The sequence below is a fragment of the Nyctereutes procyonoides genome, unplaced genomic scaffold (assembly GCF_905146905.1).
Source record: "Nyctereutes procyonoides isolate TBG_1078 unplaced genomic scaffold, NYPRO_anot_genome, whole genome shotgun sequence".
In the NCBI taxonomy this organism is placed as follows: domain Eukaryota; kingdom Metazoa; phylum Chordata; class Mammalia; order Carnivora; family Canidae; genus Nyctereutes; species Nyctereutes procyonoides.
The window spans coordinates 27,511,429-27,528,207 of record NW_026575133.1 but is presented as its reverse complement, the minus strand read 5'-3'; the positions used below and the strand labels follow the sequence as shown (position 1 = coordinate 27,528,207).

Below are 16,779 nucleotides of genomic sequence, written 5' to 3'. Positions count from 1 at the left end.
ACTTGACTTCAAGCACCTGCTCTCCCAGAGACGAGCTATTAGAAGCTGGATAAATTAACTAAACCTCTGAAGGCTTAAATTTCCTCATTTGAAAAATGGAAATAATAAAGTAAACCCTCATGGGGTCTTTAAGAGTTTAAATGAAATAATCCATACAAAGTGTTTAAGCACATAGAGCATCTGGCACCCAATAAGCACACTCTATAAAGGCTAATTGGTAGAATTATCATCATTACCATTATTGCTATCAGCCCAACTCTAGGAGCAGTAGAGAACCATGTTTCTCAAAGTGTGATCTGCAGACCAGTTCCAGTCCATAGACGGTTACTGGTTGGCAGGAAGATAAGGAACTTGTGCCAGAATGTAAATAGACTATGGCACTAATCATACTGTTGCACTGAGCTGACGTTTTTAATAGTAAGACTTCTTCAATGAAGGAAGCAATGGGTTGATTTATATTCAGTGCAATCTCTTTATGTTGCCACAAATAAGCATTTTGAATAGAATTGGCATAGCATATTGGATCAGTGATCCTGTTCTCTAAAAAATAATAGCCCTTTATCCTGAAGACAGTTATTATTCACTTGTAATGCCTCATTAACCCTCTCTGTTCTAAACATTATAATTATGGGTTACAAGGATATTGTTTATTAGTTCAGCAAATATTTATTGAACACCTAGTCTGTGCAAAACCCTGTGTCTTTTTTTTTGTACAAGTTGTAAAGATGGCTCACAAATGGATCTTGACTTTAGTAAGTCTGCAGAACATCTAGAGGGAGAGGACAAAGTGAAAATCTGAATAAATGTGTTGAGTACGTGTAGCAAGTGTTTCTGTTAGTCCTATAGCTTGGTTCCGAAGGTTCCACGTAGACAGATGCCTCCTTTTGCTGAGCTCTTCCCATAAATGGCTAGAATTAATACTTTTTATTTTTCAATACTTAGACTAACATAATAGAGATCAGCATTCACTTTATCAGGCGTAGTGATTCAAACAATTAAAAAATCTGCAACACTAGGGAATCACTGAATTAAGGGATACAAATGACAAAAGACAACTTTTTCAGATTAGTATTTACAGAAGACTCATCTTTAGGCATTTTTAAAATTATTCGTTCTGTTTGATCCTGTATACAAATATTTAATGATAATTTACTGCTGTTCAGAATATGAGGAGACGTTAAATAGATACTAAAATGTTTCTCAAGTTTCAACAAATTAGCACTGAGTCTTCAAGAAAAATTCATTGGTCAAATAGTGGCAACACAGATTTGGGAGTCATATAAAAAGAATACTTTTTTTAAAAGGCAAGATATGTGTGTATTTATTCCGTTTTCTCTCAGAACTTGTTCCCCAAAGAGTAGAGATAAAAAGGGGTTGACTGTGAATTAGATCACAGAACAGACTATTTTCGTAGACATATCAGAAAATGATTTAAAATACTCAGGTCAAGACATGTTATTTAGTTTTCATAAATCTTAAGAATTCTTGTACATGATAATGATTTTTTTGCCTGACTTGGTAAGCCAGCTTGTAACCCCATTATGTTTCATCCTGCCATTGCCTTAAACTGTTACCAGCTTTTCTAGAACTTGATTCACTAATGACTTTAAGAAAATTATGATCTTCAGTATTAAAAAATATATGATACATCAAATTTAAGAGAAGAATTGTAAAGAAAAGCAGAAAGTAAAAATAAGAATTTCAATCACAAAATGACGGGGTGAGTTAGACCCATGGCACTTAAAATAAAACACAATCTTTTTAGTGTATATACCATCTTTGGTGATCTGGCCCCATCTGCTCTGTGAGCTCATCTGTACCAGAGCCTTTCTCTCTCCTTTTATGTACCAGCCATATCTTCCTTCTTCTAGTTACTTGACCATAAGACTAAGTCCGTGTGTCATAGACCATCTCTGTTCCACACCCCACACTCTGCCTCGCTGGGAGGTAAGCTCCATGAGGACAGGACCCAGATCTGGCTGTTTTCTCTGTGGCACTGGCCTGTTCGCAGGGTAGACACTTAGTGGGCACTCAGGTCCTGGCTGAGTCAGTAAACGGAAGGCCAGAAATACAGGGATGGAAGATGAGAAAACTTGAGGACAGAGAAAACCTATTAGATCATGAATAATACCTATAATAGACAGATGGAAGTCTTAGAAGTGGAAAAATCCCTAAAGAACGGAAAGTGATTCAGTCATTAGCTGCTCAGCCTCTAATTGCTGATTAAACACCCACAATATTCAGGCTCAGACTGTGGAAATTACCAAAGAGGGCATCGCTCCAATAACCGTCTAAGTAGCGAGACCAGAAGCGTGGGGAAAGGATGGTAGGTAGTCCAGACAGCTGAGGAGCTCCCTGGTATCTAAGGACGTTGCCTCGTCCATATTGGTTATTTCCAGGTTATTTCCAGGCTGCTGGGACCATGGGCGGCCCAGAGCAAGCTTGGGACGTGCCTCTGACAGATTGAGATCTCAGCTCTGCTGTTTTCTGCACCGTAACTCTTCTTGAAGAAGAAAACGGCTTTAATGTTGAAAAAAGCATGAGCTGTGGTTTGGGTGTATGAGTCAAGGGAAAACTAAGAACCTGTACAAATATTTCAGTTGGGAGATCTGGGAATTCACGACAATTTCAGGCCGGAGCCTTTAGGAATAGCATGATTCTGTGATTGCATGACTGGAAGGGGACACAAAGTCACAGAAATCCAGCAGCACAGTGACAGTAGGATGTCGGCACGAAGCGAAGGTGTATGGAAATGGGAGGAACCGAATCCTGAGGAGTTTTAAAGGACGTTGTCACAGACACAGTGTAGGGCAACTTGGAAAAGTTGAGTAAAAGTACCTCTGAGGTACTAATGTCACTCAGCAAATGCTGATTGAGTGCTTAGCAGGTGCCAGGCTCTTGTAGGACAGCAGTGAGCAAAACAGACACAAATCCCTGCCTCCTGGTGTTGGCCTTCTGGTGGAGGACACCAGCCATACGTAAGCAAGATCAAGCGGTCAAGTGTAGACTTTGCTGGACCATGGTGAGCATCAAGGGGAAGGAACAAAGCAGGAGGAGGCTGGGAAGTGGGTATGAGTCGCAGGGGGTGTGGGTCAGAGTTTAGACAGGGTGGCCAGTAAGCCCCTCACCCAGTTGACATTTGATAAAGACCTTTACAAGGGGGATGCCTGGGTGGCTCAGTGGTTGAGCATTTCCCTTTGGCCCAGGGCATGACCCCGGAGTCCTGGGATCGAGTCCCGCACTGGGCTCCCTGCGGAGCCTGCTTCTCCCTCTGCCTGTGTCTCTGCCTCTCTGTGTGTGTGTGTGTCTCTCATGAATTAATAAATAAAAATCTTAAAAAAAAAAAAAACAAAAAACACCTTTACGAGGAAAGGGAGCTAGCCGCTGGGACACCTGAGACAAGGACATTTCAACCCCAGGAGCAGGCGCTGCGTCCTGAGGCCAGTCCTGAGGCCAGCCGTGCCAGGGTGTCTCTAGAACATCCAGGGGCCACGTGGCTGGAAGGGGGAGGGGGAAGGGGAGAGAGCAGTTGGAAACAAGGCTAAGGTTGTGCTGAGCCCAGGGCCTCCAACCTTGTTGATCCTGTTAAGTGGGGTTTTCCCTGGAGTAAGATGAGATGGGAAGCCAGTAGAGACTGAGCAGAGGACACGTGAGCTGCCTTTAACGGGGTCACCGTGACTCGGTTGAGAAGTGATTGATAGGGCCAGGAGTGAAACCAGAAGGCGAGCCAGCAGGCTGCTGTAGTGATCCAGGTGACCACCTGCTCCCAGCGGAGCACCAAGGGTGCTTGATGTATTTTGAAAATAGAACTGACGTGATCAGGTTGTTTTCTGTTGCTTCTATGACAAATCACTGCAAAGTTAGTGGTTATTTATTCTCTTCCAGTCTGATATGTTAGAAGTCCATCGAATGATCAAGGGGTCGGCAGGGCTGTGTTCCTTTCTGGAGACTAGAAGAGAATCCGTTTCCTTGTCTACTCAGCTTTTAGAGGCCACCCTCTCATTCTTTGGCTCATGGCCCTCCCTCTGTTTTCAAAGCCAGCAGCACTGTATCTATCGCTCTGGCCTGTCTTCCATTGTCCTCTCTCCCTCTGAATATAACTGGGAAAGATGGTCTGATACCAGGGCTCTCAAGATTAGATTGGACTCACCAGGATAGTGCCCCTAGCTCGAGGGCTTTACCTTCATGACATCTTCAGCCCTTTGTGGCCTTCAAAGCACACGTTCCTAGGTTCTGGGGATTAGGATGTGCACATCTCTGTAGGCTTATCAGCCTAGTACATCCATTGAAGGATCAGATGTGGAATTCAAGATTGAGAAAAATCAAGAATAACTTCAGATTTTTTGGTCTGAGCAATTGAAGGAAAGGAAGTAATTGGTGTGGAAAAGACCAGGTTTGTGGCTTTGAGGTAAATATCGAGAGATCGGTTTAGGACATAGTTTGAGATGCCTTTTAAAAATCCACATGGGGGATCCCTGGGTGGCGCAGCGGTTTGGTGCCTGCCTTTGGCCCGGGGCGCGATCCTGGAGACCCGGAATCGAATCCCACGTCGGGCTCCCGGTGCATGGAGCCTGCTTCTCCCTCTGCCTGTGTCTCTGCCTCTCTCTCTCTCTCTCTGTGTGTGACTATCATAAATAAAAATAAAAGTAAAAATTGAAAAAAAAATCCACATGGGATGTGATGAGGCAGTAGTAGGACATAGGAGGCCGAAGATTAGAGTGAGGATTGACAGGACGTGTAAATGGGGGTCCTCCTCATATAGGTGGCACCAAAGCTGTGAGACTGAATGAGACCACATAGGCCCTGTTCGATCTCTGCAAAATCCTAATGTTGTACATTTGAGAATTTGATAGGTGTGAAGAATGTATTTATAGTAAATTGAACACAGAGGAAAATGTCGAAGAGGAGCATTGAACTGTAAAACCTAACCCAGAGTTTCTCAGGACAAATTTTGCAATCTTGTTTTACATAATCCCTTGCAAACTTTATCTTTTCTGTGAACTATATTTCTAGAATTAACTGCATCAGAGTCAAGGATCCAGATGACTAAGACATAGCTCATCTTACATCAACTTCTGAGTCTTTCTTGTTGAGGGAGTTTCATGTTACATTAGCTCCGTGTTGTTTTCATAAATGCTCATTTAAAAGTTGTACTAGACTCACTTCAAAGGGCAGTCCTTGACAAATTATGCAGGCTACAATTTATATGTAAGAATGCTTTGAAAAGGAGCAAAAACCAATCTTTCTGGTTCTTGTAGTGAAATGTACCTGATACTGCTAACAGAACAAATTTTACTAACTTTTCTTTTGAGTGGCATGTAACCTGCCATATTTGTTTTCCCTTCTTGGTACTGCTAAATCTGCCAAAGGCCAAAACATGGATCTCTTGTATGGATTTAATTACATCTAAGAAAATACTGATACGGCTGGTGCCAGTTGCAGAATAAACGCAGAGAGGTGTTGTGTATCATGAAAACTCCACCACTGCCCCCCTCTAAATCTGGAACTCAAACTACGGAGCAGCAGAGGGTCCCTCTGAGTAGTGAAAACAGATTGTCACAAACTTCATAACTGCCCCTCAAACTCCTTGGATTCAATATAGATCCTTTTGAGGACTCAACCTTTATAAGTATTTCTGTCAAACAAGCCTAACTGGTTTCTAACATGCCTGGTAGGAGAGTTGGTCAGAAAAGCAGACAAGGCCCCAAGGCCCCACTAGGTAAGCATGTTGACCACAGTGTGACGTGGGTACTGAATCCCTACAGAAAGAGGGGCTCCGGGGATGCCTGGGTGGCTCAGGTCATGATCCCCGAGTCCTGGGATGGAGTCCCAGGGCTCCTCGTAGGGAGCCTGCTTCAAAGAAAAGAGGGGCTCTGGACCAGTGGATCCTTGGACACTAAAGTCTGAGGACATCTTTCTGTTTGGGAACTGATGTATCAGTGACCCCAAGTCATGAAGAGAAAGGCTGTTCTAGTAGGCAGAGGTCTGGGTATCTGTTGCTGTAAGGCCAAACCCCCGGAACGGAGAACCTACAGAAGTGGTGACTCTGTGTGTTCCCTCTCACGCACGGTCCCTTGGACTGACTGGGTGGCCGTGGGTGCTGCTTTTGCCGGTCGTGTTGGCTGGGCCTGTGGTCATCTGGAGAGCTGACCTGGGGAAGGGTCTCCCGTGGCTTACCCACATGGCACGTCCATACTGTCTGTCAGAGGAAGCCCAGCTTTAGTCCCTTCCCAGTGGCCTCTCCGGGTGGCTTGGGCGTCTCACAGAATGACAGCTGGCTCCAAGAGGGAGTGTTCCAGTCATGTGAATGTGGTTCAACATCCCTTCACCGCATTCTTTTGATCGCAGTGATTCACAGGGCCAGACAGGGGCAGAGGAAGTAGACTCCACCTCCCCAGGGGAGCCTGCAGAGCATGTGTGGCCACCTTCAATCCACGTGACATAGAAGTGGGTGATGGAGCTGGATTGTGTACATGTGCTGAGGGGGCCTGGTGACTCTCCAGTCTCTGGAGACATAACTGTTGGTAAAACTCGGCTCTTCCCCCACAGGCTCAAAGTGGTCAATACTTTATAAATAAGATTTTACTTTAATTAGAAGATTATTGCCCCTTTAGGGAGCATTATACGACAAAGAGACACATTTCAAGGGTGTTTATTTGGTAAAAAATAATAGCTTGTTTTGTTTTGGTAAAACAGTTCAGAAATTGTTCCTATGGCAATCATTGGTCGTAAGAAGAGCAATTTATATGTAGAATGAGAACCTCTAGAAGGAATTCTAAGCAGAATAAAGAAAAATGGAATGTAAAACCAAATGTTAACTTCTCTTAAGCAGTGGAGTTTTTTGATTCTTAGATACCTTCTCAAAGTTAGCTTGTCCTGTGATTTTTTAAAAAATATTTTATTTATTTATTCACAAGAGACACAGAGAGAGAGGCAGAGACACAGGCAGAGGGAGAAGCAGGCTCCTCGCAGGGAGTTCGACGTGGGACTCGATCCCGGGTCTCCAGGATCAGGCCCTGGGCTGAAGGCAGCGCTAAACCGCTGAGCCACCCAGGCTGCCCTTGTCCTGTGATCTTAAGCCATCGTGTTTCTTGGAGCTGGCTCCATGTGGCTCTGGTCTCACCCATAGGAGCAGCAAAGAGCTGTGCCGTTCATCCATACTACATTTATGTTTTTGTACCATTTTAATTTTGAAGCAGCAGCTTTCAGAATGGATTTTGAAGAACTCTACCTTTGAGGAGCTAAAACATCCTTTCTCTCCTCCCTCTAGTTATTAATTTCTCCCTCTTTTGGCCTATTTGTGTGTGAGTTTATAAAAGTCCTGACCTCAAAGTATCCTTACGTGTGTTATAACTGAAGCCCCAAGAAGACACTCAACAAGCGCTTCCTGAGTGTTTCCCTGGAGTCTGGCTTGAATAGTGAAGAAGCCTGTCGTATTACATAGGATGAGGAGCTAGCCCTGTGAGCCCCCTAATCGTCTAAAGCAATGGTTACCATAAATGGGGTGCTGTGAAAAGAGTAATGTAACTGAGAATATCATGAATTATAGGCTATGCTGTGTTCTTTTTTTTTGCTTGGGTTTCTTCTGTGTTTCTAGTTTTTACCTGGTTAATGGGAAAAGGGGCTTATTTCCAGCAATATTGATTGGATTTTTAAAAATCACTCATAATTGAAAGATCACTTACCTGACATGTAGGGAATAAGTTACTGGAGTAAATTTGCCCTTGCTTGGGTGACTTCTTCATTTTAAATGTTCTTAGGGTGCCTGGGTAGCTCAGTCGGTTAAGCATCTGCCTTTGGCTCAGTTCATGATCCCAGGGTCCTGGGATCAAGCCCCGCATCGGACTCCCTGCTCAGTGGGGAGTCTGCTTCTCCCTCACTCTCTGCTCATGCTCTCTGTCTCTCAGATAAATAAAATCTTTAAGACAATAAATAAAATAAATATTTTCTTTTATTGCCTCTTGAATCTGACATTTTGGGCTCAAGACCCTGGAATTTCAAGAAGTATGTGTGAGGTTTCTGGTTTGATGAAACCAACAAAAGATCTCATTAATAAAAGCTAACTAACTGTAGCCTGAGAGGGAAAAAAAGAAATCCACTTTCCTTACCTGTCATTGTAAACCGGCATAAGCAAATCTAAATGAAATTTTGTATAAAATCTTCCTTTAAGCTAGAGAATTTCTTAATTAAAAATAAACCAGTGTTAGGGGAACACTCACTGGGCCCTCACAGTTTTCCCCATGACAGGATACAGCATCTCTTTTGCGGTGGCTCTAGAGACCACATGGTGGAGCCTTACAGCCACCATGTACCACCCCCCACACACACTCATCCCCCATCCCCTGGTTCACTGTCAGGGCCTGTGCTGGAGGTTAGGCAGAGAGCACCCGGTCCAGTGTGGAACTGTCCCCAAGCTGGCCAGGAGAAAATTGCAGCTGACCAGACTTTAAGAGCTAGCCTGAATTATTCCTGGTCTTTCAAATAGGCAGCAGTAACCAGTTCACAGAAAAAAACCCATTACTGCTTCTGTTTTGAACACCTGTGCTGCTTTCTTTTGCACATCGTGTATGTGTACCTGATTTCCCCCCTTTTTTTGTGTGTTTATAGTGCGATTTGTGGACGGTCGTTCAACGTGCAGAAGAGTGCTTACCTGAGCCAGCACAGAAGGTAACCGGGCGAGGAAGACCAGATGCAGATTTGAGGACTTCAGCTTGTGGAGACTTTGAACCAAAGTCTTGGCGATTAAGACGTCCAAGTCTGTATCAACCCTGTTCGCAGTGGGTTATTGTAGGAGAAACTGGAACATAGGATGCCAGCTGCTTGAGCTCCCTCGTGGACAAGATGGAAGAGGAAGAACTGGAATGCCCAAACTCTGCCTCTGAGAAACGCTATTTCCCCGAATCCCTAGATTCCAGTGATGGGGATGAGGAGGGGATTTTGGCTTGTGAGGATTTGGAACTTAACCCTTTCGATGGTTTGCCATACTCATCACGTTATTATAAACTTCTAAAAGAGAGAGAAGATCTTCCAATATGGAAAGAAAAATACTCGTTTATGGAGAATCTGCTTCAGAATCAAATTGTGATCGTTTCAGGAGATGCTAAATGTGGCAAGAGCTCTCAGGTGAGTAGCCACTACAAAATACCATTTGCTTTATGTGTTGTACTTTTTTTATTACTTAAAAATAAGCATGATGTCACAGGGTAGCGTTCAGGTTTTTTTTCGTTTTTAAATATTTTTTTGTTGTTGTTGAGAGAGAAACAGACAGCAGGAGCGTAAAGGCAGAGGAAGAAGCAGACTCCCCACTGAGCAGGGAGCCTGACGTGAGACTCGATCCCAGGACCCCAAGATCATGCCCTGAGCCTAAGGCAGACGCTTAGCCCACTGAGCCACCCAGGCACCCAAGCATAGTGTTTAGTTTTAATAATGATGTTATCTAAGCCAAAAAAAATAGAACAAAAAAAGAGTATTAGCAATTCAGGCACAACAATTAAGTTACTTACTTGGTTTTGTTTATTAAAGTCAGCTGAATAACAGTTAATTATACCTATGTGGATATTAATTGTGTTTAGTGTACCAGTAAATTTTCTCCAGAATAGTAGATAAAAATCCATTCAGATTGTTTCATTGCTCGTATTACATTTAAAAGATGTGATAGATGTTATTTGCCTGCCATAGATTTGGAGATTAATTTCCGTGTCTGCGTGCCCAGCAGCCTGATGATTGAGGTGTTTGGCTATGCTTATTGGCAAAGCTGGTTCAGCGACAGAAATTCAACAGCACAAGAAAATTATTTCCCAGACTATAAGAAATAAGTGAGTGGCCAAATGCCATCCTGGCCACAGGTCATACATTTTGGGAGCTAGTATGGAGGATAGAATTAGGGTAGCTAGTTAATGAAAATGTATTGTCCAGGCTATGGTTACACCTGAACTTCTAGATTTTAGTAGTATTTATATTTTGCTTTAAAATTATAAAGCAAGTGTTGGCAAATTGAACACCAATAAAAAATAAATTTATAAAAAAATTATAAAGCAAGCAGTAAGTATGTTTATTACAAAATTCATGTATGGATTCTTGGCAATGTAAGAATTAGAATAGACCCTAAAGATAATCTGAAAGAATAGAATCCCTTCATTTTTCAGAAGGCGAAAGCGGCCCAGGGGGATTTGATAATTTGTCACATAACTTTCTGAGTTGGAATTATAAGAATATCTTCTGTGCATTGCCACTTTCAGGTTGTTACCTCTGAGACATAATTGTTCTGACTTACAGAGAGGAGGGATAGACAATAGGTGGTGGTTCTCTTTAGAGCTGCCGATGTCAGGGGTTTGCTATGAATTGTTATTTGTTGCAGTGAGTTATTGTTACAACGAATTCTTTTGGTCTGTTAGCAAACCAAAAGAATTCTTGGTTGAAAACTGGGTATAATATTCTTGGTTTCTGTGGACAAATGGCAAGTTAAAAAAATGATTTGAGGGATCCCTGGGTGGCGCAGCAGTTTGGCGCCTGCCTTTGGCCCAGGGCGCGATCCTGGAGACCCGGGATCAAATCCCACGTCGGGCTCCCGGTGCATGGAGCCTGCTTCTCCCTCTGCCTGTGTCTCTGCCCCTCTCTCTCTCTGTGACTATCATAAATAACTAAAAATTTAAAAAAAAAAAAGATTTGAAATTGTTATTTTACAATAATTCAGACTTACGAAAAGTTGCAAAAATAGGTCAAAGATTTTCCATATGTTGTTCACCCAGCCAGCTTCCCTAAGTGTTAATATTTCACCACATTGGCTTTATCATTCTCTGTCTTTCCATGCACACACACAGACACACGGACATGCACATTTTTTATTCCGAACCTTTTGAAAGTTAACGATATAATGGCCTTTGCCTCCAAATACTTCAAGTTTTACTAAAAACAGGGCACAGCAACACTGTAATTATCAAAGTCAGAAAGGTAAAATTGACATTTCATGATTATCTAATATATAGGCATTCAAATAGCAGGACTTTCCCTACTAATGTCCTTTATAATTAAAAAAAAAAGTATTTTTCTGGTCTAGAATCCAATACAAATTACATTGCATGTAATTGTCATTTCTCTTTAATCACCTCTAGTCTGAAACAGTTGCTCAGTTTTTTCCTTGCCTTTCATGACCTCAACATTTCAGAAGAGTACCACTAGGTGTTTTGTAGGACATCCCTGAGCCTGTCTGATGTTTCCTGAGGATTAGATTCCAGTTACACGTTTGCGGCAGGAAGACCACAGAAGTGCTGTGGTGTCCTCTTCGGTGCATCCTATCAGGAAGCGTAATAAGATTTTTCCCTTAACTTTAATTAAATTTGATAGCAATGAGGTGATGATTTCCTTGTTGTTCATCGTAAAGGTATTGTCTTCCTCCATCATTTAAAAAATGTGGGGAGATTCTCATACCCACTGCCTAATGGAAGAAATAAGGTGCTGTTATTCTCAGAGGCTGTTGTGTGGCCCTTCCCCATACTTTACCCACTTTCTTCCACAAAGTAACTTGTATTAATCATTTCTTGCTTTTCTTTATAGCTTTACTATGTTTTTGGTATAAACACCATTAATTTCGGTTAGCCAGTTTTTCACTATTAAGTGGACATATTGTGTTCTTCTGAGACCAGCTTGTCTTGCCCAGGTGTGACTGACATTCATCCAAAACAGTGATGCTCTAACCTGAGTCTAACAGACTCCCCTGGAGGCCTTCCACAACCGACTTGCTGCCCCGCTGACCCCACCCCCGCCCCAGTTTCTGATCCAGTTGGTGTGGGGAGGAGAGCGTGGTGCTTAACAAGCCCAGGTGATGCTGATGGTCTTGAAACGGTGCTTGAAGAACCACGCATGATCCTGATGCTTTAGAGCTGGGTTTCCTGTGCTTTTCCTCTTTATGCTGTCCCACTGTGTGACTGTACCACAGGTTATATATCCGTTCTCCTGATGGTGGACATTTGGGTTGCTTCCAGAGTTTCCTATTCCAACAGTGTCGTGATGACCATTTTTGGCTTTTTTTAATAGGCTCCACGCCCAGTGTGGAGCCTAAACTCATGACCCTGAGGTCGAGACCTGAGGTGAAATCAAGAGTTGATGCTTACCCAACTGGGCCACCCGAGTGCCCCGTGATGAGCATTTTTGTATATCTTCTGTTAAATATTCTCAAGAGTTTTTACACAATGGAGTTAAAAAAAAAATCAATGATTCACTTAAAAAAAGTAAAAGATATGAGGAGATACTTTGAGACAATATAAAGTATGCTTCTCATCGTGTGTTTGCCTACTAGTTTTAGCATCCTTAGATCATTCTTTGACATTATGATGCTGGTAGGTAACCAAATCAGTGATTTCTCTACTTCTGACATTTAGCATCCTTAGATCATTCTTTGACATTATGATGCTGGTAGGTAACCAAATCAGTGATTTCTCTACTTCTGACATTCCTACAGTTAATATTTAGAATTCTTCTGAAAAGCTAAACTTTCTCTTTGTTATTTATTTATTTTTTTTTTCGATATGGGCACATAAATTCTTTCTTTATTTTATGGATTATAAATCATTACTAAGCCCATTTATTTAGTTCAGATTGTCCCTGATGTGGCCTCTGGGAGCCCCTTCAGGGTTTCTGTGTCCTGCTCACATGACCACATGGTTCTTGAGCACTTCTTTGCTCTTTCTCAGTAAGACATTACAGGTTCCATCCACCAGGAGCCCTGGTTCCTTTTAGTGAAGAATTGTGCTTAGAAACCAAGATTGGAGCACTAAGTGGCATTGCCATTGGCTTATCATTATTTCCCGGCCCTGCCAGCTATAACAGAGCAATGAAGTAAATTTGGGGGTGTGTGTGCTACCCCTCTCCCTCTAACTCTGCTTCTCTGTTTCTAGCTCTTTTTCTCTGTGTATTTCTTTCTACATATATACACACATATATTTTTCTTTCTCTGTGTGTGCGCCTTAAAAAAACACAAATTCCTGCCAATGCCAGTTTCACACCACAGGGTTCATTATGACCTTGCCCATTTCCTAAAGTTTTGGTTTGTTAGCAAGAAGCTACTGTTGAAAACTGGCTATAATATTCTTGGTTTCTGTGGACAGATGGCAAATTAAAAAATTATTTGAAGTTTTTTTTTCCCCCTGCTCCCTTCTCTGTGGGAAACCTTCCACTCATTATTCCTGATAGCATTACTTGTTCAGTCTTAGAACATACTCCTAACGTAGCTTCAGAATTGCTAACCCACACTTTTGGTTAAAAAAAATTTAAAAATATATACCCCGCGTTTTTCTTTTAGAATTTGTGATCTCTAAGGGCAAGAATTATCATCATCTGTAATATATTATGTGAATACCTAACAGCAGCTTCTGCTGTCATCGTTGACTTCTCAACCATTTTCACAAATAATGCTGGTTTTCTGTTAATTGAGAAGTCAGTGTATATCTTCAGGGTGGGAGAAATCAAAATAGGACTCAGATGATGGGAAAATGGGCCTATTCCAAACTAATTTAAATAGTGGGAGCACTGGTTGTTTTCTCAGTTCTGGAAACAGCCTGGTTATTTTTGAGAGATCTTCCAAGACTACTTTGTTCCTCAGAGTTTTAAACCTTTCTAACAAAAGTTTGTCTCTAGACCCAGGCCTTCTAAAGAGAACCACAGACATTTTGCAGGATTTTAAAAATCCATCGCACTTTGGTGCAACTGGCATTTTGTGGCTGCCCTCGGGAAAACAGGACAACCTTTCATACATTTATAGAGCCTTTTCCTATTGCCTTTTTCAGGGGAAGCTTTATTTAAAAAAAAAAAAAAACCTGAAAGAGAATGGAATATATTTAGAACTATCTATTTTTTTTGCTTCTTCTTCTTTAGCTTTTGTCCTAAAATTTCCCGGGAAACAGATGGATGGGTTAGTGAGGTGGGTAAGTGCAATGTACCTGAGATTTAACCTAAATTCAGACTCTACATGGTATAGAACATCACCCTATTGAGTAAACTTGTCCACTGTTTTCTGCTGGTAGAGTCCACCTGTGTTCACTCAGTGTCAACATATGTACAAATTATGATATCCAGGGACATGGGATACTTAATTCAGAAGGGGACCGAGTGCTCAGTAATGTATCCCGGCGTCGTGGCTCACCGTGGGAGCCTTGGGAGTGTGCTCAGGCACAGGCGCTCTGCAGTGATGTTTTTGTCAGGATTCTTACCTTTGGGTGAGTCCATGGTCCTTACGGTTCCTTTCCACTTTTGGATCCCGTGCCTCTGGTCCTGAAATAAGGGCGAGCGAGCAGAGCCTTGGCACTGGGCGCAGCCTCGATGGTCCTAGGAAGCAGAAGAGGAACCAGGCTGTCACGGACAGACGAGCAATGGAAAATGAGGGTTTGGGGGCCTTTGCAGGTAGGATGTGTTAACAGGAGTAGCCTTGTGTCTCACACCTGACTCTGTCTCACTTCATGTGTGCACGTATCCGTTCGGTGAACGGAGAGCATCTCTGGCAGCGGGGGGGAAGGACAGGAAGTTCTCGCGGTGTAACTCCGTGGCTGTCCTCTCGCCACGGTGGCCGGCGGGGGCCCGAGTGCGGATCCCGCCGCTGCTGCTCCCCTGGATCGGGTCCCCAACGTCCCTGCACCCCAGCACTCCCGGACCCAGCTGCCAGCCTCTGGGCCCGTTGCCTGGAGATCGGAGCGCCTTTGCTTCACTTTGGGTGTGTACAGCCGGGAGAACTCCGGCTGCTGATTTGTGTTGGTGAAGCCTCGATGTAGATTAGGTTCTGGTTACTCAGGGGACTCCTTACCTGCTCTCATCGGCTGATGGGCGGGAGGTACGAGCCCGGGGACGCGTGTTCTCGCCGTGCACCGTGACACGGATTGCCCGCCTCGCATGCCCCGGGGACGGCTGAGCTGGGCGCTGGGACAGAGCTGAGGCGTGCTTCAGGCTTTAACACACTTGGCACATCACACGTCCAGGAAATGGCATTTAAAAAATGGGCAGAGGGAGGAGCCCCTGAGTGGCTCAGTCAGTGAAGCGTCTGCCTCCGGCTCAGGTCATGATCCTAGGATCCTGGGATCGAGCCCCCGCAGCGGGCTCCCTGCTCAGCCGGGAGTCTGCTTCTCCCTCTCCCCTACCCCTCGCGCTTGCTCTTTTCTCAGATAAATAAAATCTTAAAAAAAAAAAAAATTGGTTGAGGGAATATAAAACAATTGTGAGGTTAAGCTCAAAAGGAAAATATTTGCAGTCGTGATTTCTAGTAGGGAGAGTTTCTAAACCAAATATATAAATTTGGGTGTTATCTAATTGCCCAGACTCCCATGAAAATGTGTAAACAGGTTCATTTTTTTTCATGCGTTAAAAGAGCAGTTTCCTGTTTTGTTCTTCAGATTGTACAACTGTTGCCACGTTCCGCAGTGTTACGTAAGGCACCAAGCGGCCTAGAACCCAGTGTTTCCGTCTGGAAAGAGTAAAACCAAGTGCTTGAGAGAAAGGTGCAGGTATTACGGTCTCCAGGTTCTTGGGGAGCCAACCTGCACGGGGTTCTGGACGCCCGGGGCGGGGCATCTTCCCCAGAGAAGCCATGGAGGGAGGAGTGAACTCTCGAGTAGGGGCAGGTGTGATTCCTTGGTGAGAGGGTAAGGGATGTGGGGGTAAAGAAGAAGCCCCGCCCAGAGAGAACATAATGAGAACAGCACGGTGTCTGCTGTTGGCACAGAGAATGCAGGTGTGCCCGGGAAGCTGGAATCCTGGTGTCTCTGGAAATGATGAAACGCCCACATTTCTAGCAGTTGCTGAATCATAACTTTTTTTCAGCTGATACTTTGAGTTTCCTAAGGTGTCCAGCTTGACAATGGGCCCTAGCTGGTGTCGAGTGATTGAGAAGGTGCATAAAAGCCAGAGACATTGTACCAAGTAGGGCGAATGAGTTGGTATCATGGCGTGTGTGTCACTCACTGCCACTATCTATGTGTAACTGTTCACACGGGCCATGTGTCGTGTGCAGTCACAGCCACACTTGTGGGCTCTCTGCCAGTAGGCGTGACTACTTGTGCTCAACTTATAGTTTGGCTGTGTCAGCAAACATCCCTACATCAAGCACCCGATGCACATAGTCAGTCTTTCACTGGTTATTTTAACTGATAATCATTTAGAAGAGCTGTTCCCGTTTCCGAATTCCTCTGCTTCGTAGGTGAACAATTTGCTCGAGTGTGTGAGGGGAGCAAAAAAGGACAATGAAGACTGTTGGATTGTTACATTTATTGCACTGCCAGACCTGTATGATATTTATACCATTATAAGTGCACTGTAATATATAATCTTGCAGCATTTGTTTATATGAGTAGATAGAAATAAAAGAAATGCAGTCAAAAATCCCCATCAGTAGCTTGGGAACGTGGCCCATAATTGTCTGAATCACGCATAACGCCAGACTTTGAAAGCATCTCTCCTGGATCTTAGAATAATAACCATACCGAGTGTACCCAGGTGTTTTAGTGAACCTGGGTGGTGATTTCAGCCCAGTTCTACCTGTTGTACGACAGTGCCTGTCTTTATAGTGTTTCCTGCCACTGCCCTTAGGCTGGAAAGAGTGATTAAAAATGTTGATGGCTAAGAATCTCAGGGCTTTGGTTGCCACCTTTGTATAAAGATGCTTGGAAGCACCTGCCGTGTGGTGGAAGTGACACGAGACGAGAAATGGGAGGATTTGGACCAGCCTGGCTGGGCTGCACGCTGGCAGTAGGACTTGGGCAAGGCACCCTTCTAAGACTTCGCTCATGTGTAAAGTGAGGG

At 43.6% G+C, this 16,779-nt stretch overlaps 1 protein-coding gene across 2 annotated transcripts in view; it reads left to right on the top strand.

Moving 5' to 3' along the window:
- Positions 1–16,779, top strand: part of DHX32 (DEAH-box helicase 32 (putative)) — a 57,577-nt gene that overhangs the window by 11,583 nt on the left and 29,215 nt on the right. For both annotated transcript variants that reach the window (XM_055345940.1, XM_055345939.1), the window contains exon 2: positions 8,608–9,123. In XM_055345940.1, the coding sequence (XP_055201915.1) occupies positions 8,842–9,123 (282 nt within the window). In that variant the 5' untranslated portion in view covers positions 8,608–8,841. The remainder of the gene's footprint in view (positions 1–8,607; positions 9,124–16,779) is intronic.